General features: G+C 36.1%; 1 protein-coding gene across 2 annotated transcripts in view; it reads right to left on the bottom strand.

Annotated features, from left to right (window-relative positions):
- LOC135090823 (trypsin-1-like) overlaps nt 1-12,588 on the bottom strand; it is a 21,959-nt gene extending 9,371 nt beyond the window's left edge. The window contains exons 1-6 of one of the 2 annotated variants that reach the window (XM_063987902.1): nt 12,426-12,588; nt 9,473-9,516; nt 9,198-9,268; nt 4,137-4,196; nt 3,290-3,458; nt 1,304-1,397 (exon numbers count right to left, since the gene is read on the bottom strand). In XM_063987902.1, coding sequence (XP_063843972.1) covers nt 1,304-1,397; nt 3,290-3,458; nt 4,137-4,196; nt 9,198-9,268; nt 9,473-9,516; nt 12,426-12,464 — 477 coding nt within the window. In that variant the 5' untranslated portion in view covers nt 12,465-12,588. Of the gene's footprint in view, nt 1-1,303; nt 1,398-3,289; nt 3,459-4,136; nt 4,200-9,197; nt 9,269-9,472; nt 9,517-12,425 lie in introns of both variants that reach the window. The other variant, XM_063987901.1, reaches the window with a different exon arrangement.
- Between the last annotated feature and the right edge of the window lie 496 nt (nt 12,589-13,084).

Genomic DNA, 13,084 nt, shown 5'->3' with positions numbered 1-13,084 from the left:
GAAGCAAAACATTAAAGGCACCTACCCTTAGGACAATCCTCAGGAGGGAATGAAGCGATAGGATAAGATACAGATATGAGATTGTGACCAGAGGGACCAGAGGAATCACCGAAACAGAAGGTTTGAGGGTAGGAAAAAATCAAGAATGTTAGGCATATCTCCAAGACGGTCAGAAATCCGAGTAGGATGTTGTACCAACTGATCAAGGTCGTGGAGGATAGCAAAATTAAAGGCTAGTTCACCACGATAGTCAGTGAGGGGAGAGGAAATCTAAAGCTGGTGGTGAACATTGAAGTGTCCAAAAATGAAGATATCTGCAAATTGGAAAAGTCAGAATGTGTTCCAGTTTGGAAGGTAAGTAGTCAAAGAATTTCTTATAGTCAGAGGAGCTAGATGAGAGGTATACAGCACAAATACATTTAGTTTGAGAGTAAATTTGAAGTCGTTGCCATATAGTGGAATATTCCGAAAATTCAAGAACTTTGGCCCGAAAGTCAGTTAAATCGGTGAGCACATAGATGCAAAATCTAACATTTGATTAAAAAGTGATGATAGAGAAAATAGGAAGGAGAAGAAAAGGGGCTAATGTCAGTTGCCTCAGACTTTGTGTTTCAGTGAAAAAAAAAAAAAAAATGAGATTTAGTAGCAAAGAGTAGCTGGTGTTCTACAGATTGAAAATTAGATCTAACACCGCAAATGTTGCAGATATTTATGAAAAAAAAGTTGACGATGGGGATGTCATGACAGTTATACTCTCTTGTTATTATTATTATTATTATTATTGTTGTTGTTGTTGTTGTTGTTGTTGTTGTTGTTGTTGTTGTTGTTGTTGTTGTTGTTGTTGTTGTTGTTGTTGTTGTTGTTATTATTATTATTATTATTATTACTAGTAGTGGTAGTAGTAGTAGTACTAGTAGTAGTAGTAGTAGTAGTAGTAGTAGAAGTAGTAGTGGTAATATTAATAATAATAATAATAATAATAATAATAATAATAATAATAATAATAATATTATTATTATTATTATTATTATTATTATTATTATTATTATTATTATTGTTATTATTATTATTATTATTATTATTATTATTATTATTATTATTATTATTATTATTATCATTAATATTATTGTCATTATTAATGTTTTACTTATGTGTTCATTTTTATTTTCCTAATTTACTTTTTTTTTTTTATTAAATTAGTTAATTCATTGATTATTTAAAACTTTGAATTTGGAAAACTACGTATTTCTTTTCCCAGAGATTACTTGAGAGTATTAGCTTATAAGTAATTCACAGAAGTTACCTGGCTTAATGCACGCCTGCTGGTGATGGAGGTTTCAGAACTTGAGTCCCATTTGTGTTCCCCAATAACGACTCTGACATTTTTCTTAGTGTTACTGGGGAAATATCATGTCACTGTTATACTATTATGGATGTGAAATTCTGCAAACATACATTTTCCATCATTCGTAGTATGCTATAACATTTGTTAGATCAGAAGAAGCCTACGTAGGGAAAAAAATAATGCCTTTTATGTCTTTAGTCATTATAATGAGTCATGTTGTCTATTGAATGTGACACCTGTATTGTATACAAAGCACTGGTGGTAGTGATGAAGTATCAGGCCCAGCAGTAATTTTCTGTTACTAATTTCTGATCGTCTTACATTTTTCTTCAACGATTCTTAACTATCCTCTTCTACATTGTAAAAACCTAAGAGGAAATTCCACATTTCATTCCTCATTAAAAACAGCTATATTGATTATATGTCTTGTGTCGCCGTCTCCAATTATTTTCCTCCCTCCAATATCTCTCTCCATAGAAAGATCTTATTCGTCTATATATCGACTACAGCTCCCATGGGCAGGGGCACTCATACAGACTATCAGTCTCACAGCCTGTCGTGAATAGCTCGCTCACTACCGCTGTTTGCATATCTTGCGATTGTACTGTTTTTTTTCCTATGATTACAGCTACTTTAGTAAACTTGATAAGTACTCGTTAAAAACGGGTACCGTAACTCCGACGTATCAAGAGTCATCAAGACGTATATGGATAAATGAAATGAGCAGCAAAATACCGAAGCACAGGAGAAGCACAAAACTATTAAGTTATTCTACAGAAACTTCATGTCAACTGACCACAAGATAGACGAAGAAATAATAAGCATAATAAACAAGAACGTGCACCCTACCAACGCAGAGCAACAGATCAAACTTATCATCTACTATTAAACAAGAAAGTCATCCCATCTACTACTCCGAAACTCACCCAGCACAACCAAGACGCCCTTAAAGGAACACCACGTCATTTACCAACACACTTGCAACAGTGAGGAGTGTGGGCCCCATTTTGTTGCCCTTGGCCAGTTTCCTTCCTACATAAAAAAATAAATAAATAAATAAATTCTTACATTGGAATGACGAGGACCTCCCTATCTTGGCTTCTCACCTGCCACCTATCCAACGGCGCTAATAAAGACTACTACGCTGCCAAGCACAACTCAAGCCTCACTCGTCAAGATTTGGAAAGTAAAACAACAGTACTTGACAGAGAAAGTGTCTATCGACTCTCATCTTCCTAGAAGCAATATACATAACAACAAAGATACCTACAATCAACAGGCAAGCAGATAACTTCCAAGTACTTCCCACAGCAAGACACAAAGGAGCACAGCTAGTCATGAGTTGACACAGACGGGCCAGTCACCACGCTTAGCTCTGCCCTCTCCCGTCGCTGTGATTCGCCAAGAGGCCCAAGACAGTATATAAACAGCCCGCTCACCAGACGCCGACCTCTTTTACTGTCTTTTTGTTTTTCACCAACATTTATCCCCTATCTTCCACTATTGTACCTCTTCCTCCCCCTACCCCTATAGTATTATCCCCCTTTCTGAATAAACTTTTAAACCGTTAAACTGAGGCCGATCAGGCTTAGCCTGAAGATGGATCTAGGAAGATCCAAAAACGTCGCCATATGGACAAATACTCAGGAAACTTCCTGAATACCTCCAGAAAACTATACGAAAAATAGAAAACACCCACAAAATAAATAATGGACGATGTGCCTTACTTAGCTTTTAACATCGTCTGCCTCAAAGTAAACTTAAAAACTGTATGTTTTCCCACTTCTTCGCCTAGCTTCGCTGCACTGGACTTTTAACTTACTCCTACTATGATCATCTCATCATTGCAAAAATCTAATGAATATCTTCATAGTTTTTTTTTTTTTTTTTTCAAACCTGAAATTCTCTACGTTTTTTTGTGCTACTTAATCTTTGCTTTCTTACCTATTTACACAGTGTCCTGCAGAAAGAATCCACACATCGGAGATGATGGAACCACCGCAGAAAGGTCTATTTGAATACTTGGAGACGAGTGCAACCTGCCAAGGATACTCGTGTACGGTAGTTTGCTGGCCTCCCACAATTCTGGTGACTGTATTGCGCCGGCCACACACTGCAGATGATTAAACAGTGAAATCAATGTTAGCGCTGCTTTATTAGAGGTGAGTTATTTATGAGTTCATCTGCACCTCTCAATCTCCTGACACAATGTACTTCTTGGAGTAAATGTCCCCAGCGTGAAATATGTCCGCAAGTTTTTGGCACCGAAAGTTACTAGTATGCGCAAGGTGTGTTGCTCCTAATGAGTGTCACTAAATAACCATCACAATTTCACTCCTCCACAACATTTTTGAAAATTGCTAGTCTTTATTCCAGGGACAAGAGCTTTGCTACTTTATATCATGTAGTACTCTTTGGTAAAACCTCAAGATATATATATATATATATATATATATATATATATATATATATATATATATATATATATATATATATATATATATATATATATATATATATATATATATATACTGGAATCTTATCGGCTCTTCTTCTCTAAATGACTGACTGTCTTATCCTCTCTCTTATCACTTGGTATTTTTTACCGCTATTCTCACACAAACACAGCTATGCGATTTACTTTTTAATAATAAAATAGTGAAATGCAGTTACAGCCCAAATGCTTGGCATCATTTGGCTTCCACAGGAAGCGTTTCTTTTTACAATTACATTAAAGTATGCAAAGACTGGAAGAATGATCATTCCAATGTGAGTTATGTATTGAGCTTACCACAATTGGCCTTCTGCGACTGAGTGCCCTCGTCGTTCTTTATGAATCGGCTCGAGATTGCTGCTGAAATAGAAAACAAAGAAAGGTAAAAAAAAAAAAAAACCCAGATGAACCGCAGGGGTAGCCTCTACAACATATATTAGATAAGGAAACCTGTAAGAAATTTTCCTAAAGAACGGTCTGAAGAAGACAATCAAACCACAACAATGCAATCTAATTCATACTGAAGGCCATGTGCTGCCTTGTCGAAACGCCTTTTGGTTCATAAGTTTAAGGCAAACACGAGAATTACTATCATAAATACAATGCAAATGTTTAAAAAAAATACTTTGTCAAATTTATTGTTGAAATAGTCATTGCTTGAGTGTGGAAAGCCTGAACTTGAACGTTGCCAAGCAACCCGAAAAACTATCACAACATCAATAATAGAGAACCGGGAATGCACAAGCTTAAGTCGTTCTGTATATATATATATATATATATATATATATATATATATATATATATATATATATATATATATATATATATATATATATATATATATATATATATATATATATATAAAATGAAGAAGAGGCACCGACCAAACACAACAAAACTGCAATAAAAGAAAAAAAAGTTCTACTGAGGTGCCGGTCCACGGACAGAGTCGAAAACGCTAGTAAAAAAATTACAGGAAAAGTCTTATGTAACCTTCCTCTTGAAAGAGTTCAAGTCATAGAAAAGTAAAAATACATATTAAGGCAGGAAGTTCATGAGTTGGACATATACTAAAAAATGTGGGAAAGTGCAGAGTGGTATCATCAGTGTAGGAGTGAATAGGAAAAGAAGTTTCATTTAGATCATTGGTGAATAATAGGAAAAGCTAGGGTGACAGGACTGAGCCCTGAGGAACACCACCGTTAATAGATTTAGGAGAAGAACGGTGACCGTCTATCACGGCAGAAAAAAAAAAAAATTGTCAGAATGGAAACATAAGATGAAGTTACAGAGTGAAGAATAGAAGCCGTAGGAGAGTAGTTTGGAAATCAAAGCTGTGTGCCAGACTGTCAAAATCTTTTGATATGTCTAAGGCAACAGAAAAAAAGTTTCACCAAAATCTCTAAAACAGGATGACCAAGACTCAGTAAGGAAAGCCAGAAGATCATCAGTAGAGAAGACGTAACGAATTAATACTGGCGATCAGATTGAACGTTGTAAAATGATAAATGTTTAAGAATCTTCCTGTTGAGGATAGATTAAAAATCTTTAGATGGGCAGGAAATTAAAGCAATAGGACGGTAGTTTGAGGAATTAGAACGGCCACCCGTTTTAGGAACACACTAAACTTCCACCAAGAAGGAAAGGTAGATTTTGACAGAGTTGAAAGAGTTTGATTAGGCAAGGTGTAAGTACGGAGGCGCAGTTCCGGAGAAAAAAATAGAAGGGACTCAAACCTTCCGTGGGTTTATGCCAGCGACAGCACGGAAAACACCATTGTGAAGAATTTTAATAGGTAGCATGAAGTAGTCAGAGGGTGAAAGAGAGGTTGGAACAAGCTTTGAATCATCCAAGGGAGAGTTTTTAGATAAGAGTTGAACGAAGAGTTCTGCTTTACTAATGGATGTGATAGCAGTCAAGTTGAAATAAATTAGAGAAAGAAGAAAAATAAAAGTTATTTGAGATTTTATCATTTTTATATATAATATATTTTTATTTATTTATTTATTTATTTATTTATTATTATTTATTTATTTACTTATTTTTTTTTCCTTGGATAGATAGCCTTTTTAGATACCAGAAGTTACGAGGTGAGTTAGATCTTGAAAGATTTTGACACTTTCTATTAATGAAGGATTTTTTGGTTAGCTGGAGAACAGACTTGGCATAGTTCCGTGCAGAGATGTAAAGCGCATGAGATTTTGGTGATAGAAGGCTTAAGTACCATTTCTGGGCTACCTCTATGTCATGTATAGCATGAGAACAGGCTGTGTTAAACTGAGGTTTGGGAGGTTTAGGTCGAGAAAAAGAGTGAGAAATGCACGTATCCATACCAGACACTGTCACCTCTATTATGCGCTCGGGACACAGAGACGAATCTTAGACACGGAAAGAATAGTCATTCCGAGGAATATCAGCAAAATACCTCCTCAGGCCCCTTGCCCCTCCCCAACTACCAGAAACAAAACGTTAGAGGCACCTCCGCTTAGGGGGATTCTAAGGCGTGCTTAGAACAACAGGACAAAATACAGATATGAGACTGTGATAGGAGGAGCCCAACGAAAAAGAGAAGGTAATCGTAAGCAGAAGATTATAGATAAGGAAAAGGTCAAGAATGTTGAGTATATCTCCGAGATATTCAGGAAGATGAGTAGGGTGTTGCACCAATTGCTCTAGGTCGTGGAGAATAGCAAAGCTGAAGGCTAGTTCACCACCATGGTCAATGAAGGGAGAAGAAAGCCATAACTAGTGGTGAACATTAAAGTCTCCAAGAATGGAGAGCCCTGCAAAAGGGAAGAGAGAATGTGCTCCACTTTGAAACTTAATTAGTCAAAGAATTTCTTATAGTCAGATGAGTTACTTGAGAGGTATACAGCACAAATAAATCTAGTTTGAGAGTGACTCTGTAGTCGTAGCCAGATGGTGGAAAACTCAGAAGACTCATGTGCGTGGGCACCAGAGTAGGTTAAGTCGTTGCGCACATAAACGCAACATCAAGCTTTGGATTTAAAATGAGGATAGAGAAAACAGGAGCGAAAAGAAAAGGGAGTACTGTCAGTAGCCTCAGACACCAGTGTTTCAGTGAGGAAAAGAAGATGAGGTTTAGTAGAGGAAAGGTGGTGTTCTAAAGGTTAAAAAAAAAAAAAATAAATAAATAAAAATAAATAAATAAATAAAATAATCTAAGACCACAAATGTTGCACAAGTTAATGAAGAAAAGTTATCCTCGAATTTTTTACTATCGCTTCGGGCCTTGTTCGGGGACCAGCATCTCAGTGAGCTTTTTTTTTTTTTATTTATTTTTGATGCTTATGGCAGGAGTCTTTTCAACTTAATGAATAAAAAAAAAAAAATAAAGAACCCCAAGAAACAACACTGTCAATAGGTTGGTTTGGAAATTAAAGCCTTCAGCCAGACTCATTTAAAAATTGGATATGTCTAAGGTATCAGCAAAGGTTTCACTAAATTAAATCAAATTAAAATAGTAGGACTATAGTTTGAGTTATCAGAACGGTCGCTGTTTTTTTTTAGGAACAGAATGAATGTAAGCAAGTTAAAAAAGTTAAAGAGTTCCATTACGCAAGGTGCAAGTTTTCGAGAACAATATGAGAGACCCCTTCAGGTCAATAATTCCTCTGAGAGCTTAGGCCACATCACTACGAAGGATTTTAATGCATAGCATGAAGTAATTAGAGAGTGGAGGAGAGGGTGGAGCAAAGTTGAATTTTTTAGCAAAGGTTTCTGCGAATTATTTAGCTTTATAAATAGATAAGATGGCAGTGGTGCCATCAGGTTGAAATAAAGGAGGGAAAGATGGAGAAGCAAAGTTAATTGAGATGTTTTTGGCTAGATACCAGAATTTACGGGGGGAGTTAAAAAGTGAAAGATTTTAACACATTCTATTATTAACAAAATTTTTGGGTAGTTGGAGAACAGACTTGACATGATTCCGGATCGAAATATAAAACGCATGAGATTCAAGTGATTGAAAGGCCCACCTTTTGTGAGCCATCTCTCTATCATGTATAGCACAGCACCAGTTTGTGTCAAACTAAGATTTACAAGGTGTAGGTCGAGAGAAAGAATAATGAAAGTATAACTCCATGCCAGAGACTACTACCTCTGTTATGCGCTTAGCACACAGAGACGGGTCTCTGACAAAGAATAATTGTCATTCCAAGGAAAATCAGCATAATACCTTATCAGGTTCTTCCATTTAGCAGAGGTAAACCGCCAGAGGCATCTCCGCTTTGTAAGATCCAGAGGAAGAATTGTAGCAACAGGACAAGATACAGATATTAAATAATGATCGGACGAGCCCAACGGAGAAAACAGGGAGACAGAAGAAGTAGAAGGATTTGAGGTTAGGAAACGGTCAAGAATGTTGGGTGTATCTCCAAGACGGTCAGGAATAAGAGTAGGATGTTGCACTAGTTGCCCTAGGTCGTCGAGGATTACAAAGTTGAAGACTAATTCACCAGGATGATCAATGAAGGGAGAGGAGAGCCAAAGTTGGTGGTGAACATTCTGGTCTCCAAGAATGGATCTCTTCGGAAAAGGGAAGGGAGTCAGAATGTGCTCTACTTAGGAAAAGAACTCTCGAAAGATTCAAGAGCGTTGGTAGGAGAGCAAGTTAAGTCGTTGGGCACACAGATGAAACATACAGGTTTGGATTGAAAATGAGGATACAGAAGTAGGAGGGAACAGAAAAGGACTTACTGTCAGTTACCTGAAACACCTGTGTTTCAGTGAGAAAAAAAAAATGAGGTTTAGTAGAGCAGAGGTGTTTTTTTTTTTTTTTAAATCTAAAGCCGCGAATCTTGCAGAAGCTAAACAACAAAATGTTGGGAGAGGTGTCAAGACACATAGGGTTGATATCAGAAGAGCAATCCGACCTGGAGACATTTGTGAATCCCTCCCCAGATGGAGACTGAGTCTGGTGAAGGAGTCGCCATATTACTTTAGAGTTTTCAGTGAAGTAAAGTCCATGCAGTTTTGTATGAAGGAAGAGAGTTGTGTTTAGAAGGTAGGCAGTGACTTCCCCTTTGTTTTGTGAGATAAAAAGGGAAATGTTCAGCAAGGACACAGTTGGGTTATGGTAAGTTTTAAGCACCCAGCTGATCCAGTGCTTCAGACCCCACGAAGTAATTATCGTTTCGGCAGGTATCTACTACTTCCTATCTTGCACACACACAAAGTCTCATAATATGTGTTAATCCATAAGTCTTACAGTTCTGATTTAATGAGTCTTAACAAAGGATACCAATATATCAAAATCAATGAGCACAAAACATCATCCTTTGAGCGGAAATGATTACTCTTGCTACAAGAGATTCTGAACGTGTAATTATGACTCACCTTCCTTTGGTTCGATGTAGTCTCCTTCGCTACCCGAGAGGTTGGTTTCGGAGGGCGACAGCTCTCTGAAACTATGAGAGTCACTAGAACATACGAAGGTAAATGGATTATTTGTGTATAAGTGAAATAAATACTAAGCTGCAGCACAGGCAAGTTTTATTGTGTATTGATTATGAATGAACGTGTCGGCATCTATTTTTCGCTATCTCATTTATTTATTTATTTATTTTTTTTCATACAAATTGATATGGATGTTGAGGAAAAAAATTACTTACTCTTCGAAAGGGATCTTGAGGCCGTTGATGTTACCCCATCCGCACTGCAAAGGATATGCATGACGTCTTGCTAACTAGTTATAACTTATAATTATATTAGCACACACATTTGAATGATAAAAAAAAATATCAATGTTGTTCGTACGGGTTTGCCTGCCTCTTTTGGCAAACTGAATGATGTGTGAACACTGACGATGACGAGACACACATGGAATGTTCGGGAATGATTGACTGCATTAAAGGAAATGAGAGTGAGGTGAGGTGCGGGAGTTAAAGGAAGAGTTGTGTGGTGTACTGTTGATGAGAGAAATAATTGAAAATTAAAAGCAGATGATGAGATATCAAACAAACATGTGATTGACGCTATTTCTGTGAGAGTGATGTCAGACTACTATTCATTAGTTAAAATTAAAATGGAAGATAGATGGAAATATAATACCAATACTGATAAAGAGAGAAAAAGTAAGTACGATACTGGCTAGTGAAATGTTAGCCAGGAAGGAGAATAGAGAGGGGTATAAAAAAAGAAATAGGCATGTGAAAGACTAAGACAAGGCAGGACGGTAGTTTGGAGGGAATGAAATGTAGAGGTCTTTAAAGTATTCAAGGATATAGTGGCTATAGCAGCACCATAAGTGGTGGGGTACAGAAAACTCAGGGGTGAAATAAGAGATTACGAATGCTGTTAAAAGAGAAAAAAAATAAAACACGTCTTTCGAGAAAATGTTGCAGAAAAAAAAAGTGGCATAGGAAACCAAAATTATCAGAAAAAAAAACAGTACTGGTTTTGGAACATTACCATGATTGAAATGGCAAGATGTTATGAGAATAAGTTGTTTTGGAAGGAAGTAAGTAGAGGAGAATGGAAGTACGAGAATGAAGAGAGAGGATGGAGATCTTGTAGGTAGCAAAGAGATACTGGAACCATGGAAGGTGTGTGGAAAAGACGAAACAGTAAGGGAGGCAGTAATATTCATAATATAGGTATGAAAGCAGGTGGAGATGGAACCTATATTTAGCGAATAATTAGTAAAGATGAGGTTCAGAAAGCGATAGTTGGGTTAAAGTGTGGCAAAGTTATGGGCATACATAGAATAACTGTAGAAAAAAAAAAAAAGTATAGCGAGGAAGTTGTAGTGGTTTGATGCTTATAATGTGCGAACTGGGATAGAGGGAAGAATCGCTAAATGACTACAGGAAGGCAGTTATTCTATTTATCTATGTATATATGTATATATATATATATATTTTTTATGCAGGAAGGACACTGGCCAAGGGCAACAAAAATCTGATAAAAAAAAATGCCCACTGAAATGCCAGTCACATAAAAGGGTCAAAGCAGTGGTCAAAAATTGGTGGATAAGTGTCTTGAAACCTCCCTCTTGAAGGAATTCAAGTCATAGGAAGGTGGAAATACAGAAGCAGGCAGGGAGTTCCAGAGTTTACTAGAGAAAGGGATGAATGATTGAGAATACTGGTTAACTCTTGCGTTAGAGAGGTGGACAGAATAGGGGTGAGAGAAAAAAGAAAGTCATGTGCAGCGAGGCCGCGGAAGGAGGGGAGGCATGCAGTTAGCAAGATCAGAAGAGCAGTTAGCATTAAAATAGCGGTAGAAGACAGCTAGATATGCAACATTGCAGCGGTGAGAGAGAGGCTGAAGACAGTCAGTTAGAGGAGAGGAGTTGATGAGACGAAAAGCTTTAGATTCCACCCTGTCAAGAAGAGCAGTATGAGTGGAACCCCCCCAGACATGTGAAGCATACTCCATACATGGACGGATAAGGCCCTTGTACAGAGTTAGCAGCTGGGGGGGTGAGAAAAACTGGCGGAGACGTCTCAGAACACCTAACTTCATAGAAGCTGTTTTAGCTAGAGATGAGATGTGAAGTTTCCAGTTCAGATTATAAGTAAAGGACAGACCGAAGATGTTCAGTGTAGAAGAGGGGGACATTTGAGTGTCATTGAAGAAGAGAGGATAGTTGTCTGAAAGGTTGTGTCGAATTGATAGATGGAGGAATTGAGTTTTTGAGGCATTGAACAATACTAAGTTTGCTCTGCCCCTATCAGAAATTTTAGAAAGATCAGAAGTCAGGCGTTCTGTGGCTTCCCTGCGTGATATGTTCACCTCCTGAAGGGTTGGACGTCTATGAAAAGACGTGGAAAAGTGCAGGGTGGTATCATCAGCGTAGGAGTGGATAGGGCAAGAAGTATGTATGTATGTATATATATATATATATATATATATATATATATATATATATATATATATATATATATATATATATATATATATATATATATATATATATATATATACTGTCTGAGTCTAATGAGACTTTTGACCGAGACTAATGAGAGTGAGTGAGGTGAAGCTCAGTGAGACCCAAGGAGGTTCCTGAAAATGAAATGTCTGTGTGGATCATATTTTGCAATTAAATTTACAATAAACAACAGTTTATGAAAGGATGAAAAATTGTATGCAGCTTTCATGGATCTACAGAAACCATAAAGTTGATAGATAAGGTAAACACACAAATTTTTGTGATGTTCTTCAAATTTACAATGTAGGGGGCCGTTAATGAAAAAAAAAAAAATTCACAAAGATATAAACACGTGTAGCCCTGATGGCTTCTTGCAGCTTCCTTTATTTTTTATGTTCTATATTTTTAAAAGTAAGAAATGTGTAATACCGATGATTAATCATACAGTTCTTTTCATCTTACGTTGGGTCACGAGGCAATGGCCAAGTATGTTGCGTTATTGATAATGACACTGTTTGCTATTATTACATTTCCTGCTATTAGACAGCTAAAGAATTGCAATGTTTTAAAATCGCAATTTAAAAGCATAACACTAATAGTGTGGCAGAAAAGATCTAGATATACGTTATGTAATATTGCCGACTGATGTCTTCGCTATAGTTACTCAGCGGAGGATATAACAAGTGACTCACCATCATGAAGACCGCCAAAATCAGCAATGTAAAGCGCATGGCGCCGGTAACACACGTATGTCTATGGAGGTGAAACCTGCTGCCACGACACTGTTGGCAAAGAAAGGTAGTGAACGACAGCTGCCCTGGACTTAAATATCCATCAGTTGGTCTTTCAATTTTCCTTCCTATTCAAGTGTGAAGTGAATATACTTTTGATATTTAAATAACTCAGTTTGTGCTATATACCCATTTTTAAATGTATAAAATGGATGTCCTTTTCATATGTCAATGAGTTAGGTTTGTACATTAAAAATTCAGATTTCTGGAAAGAATTTCGTTTTCGTTTATACAATATAAATGTATTTCAATATATATATACATACGAGTATATATATATATATATATATATATATATATATATATATATATATATATATATATATATATATATATATATATATATATATATATATATATATATATATATATATATATATATATATATATATATATATATATATATATATATATATATATATATATATATATATATATATATATATATATATATATATATATATATATATATATATATATATATATATATATATATATATATATATATATATATATATGTATTGAACCTTCTGAGTTTTCCACCATCTGACTACGACTAC

Source organism: Scylla paramamosain, chromosome 36 (assembly GCF_035594125.1).
Source record: "Scylla paramamosain isolate STU-SP2022 chromosome 36, ASM3559412v1, whole genome shotgun sequence".
NCBI lineage: Eukaryota > Metazoa > Arthropoda > Malacostraca > Decapoda > Portunidae > Scylla > Scylla paramamosain.
This window is presented reverse-complemented; position numbering and strand designations above follow the sequence as displayed.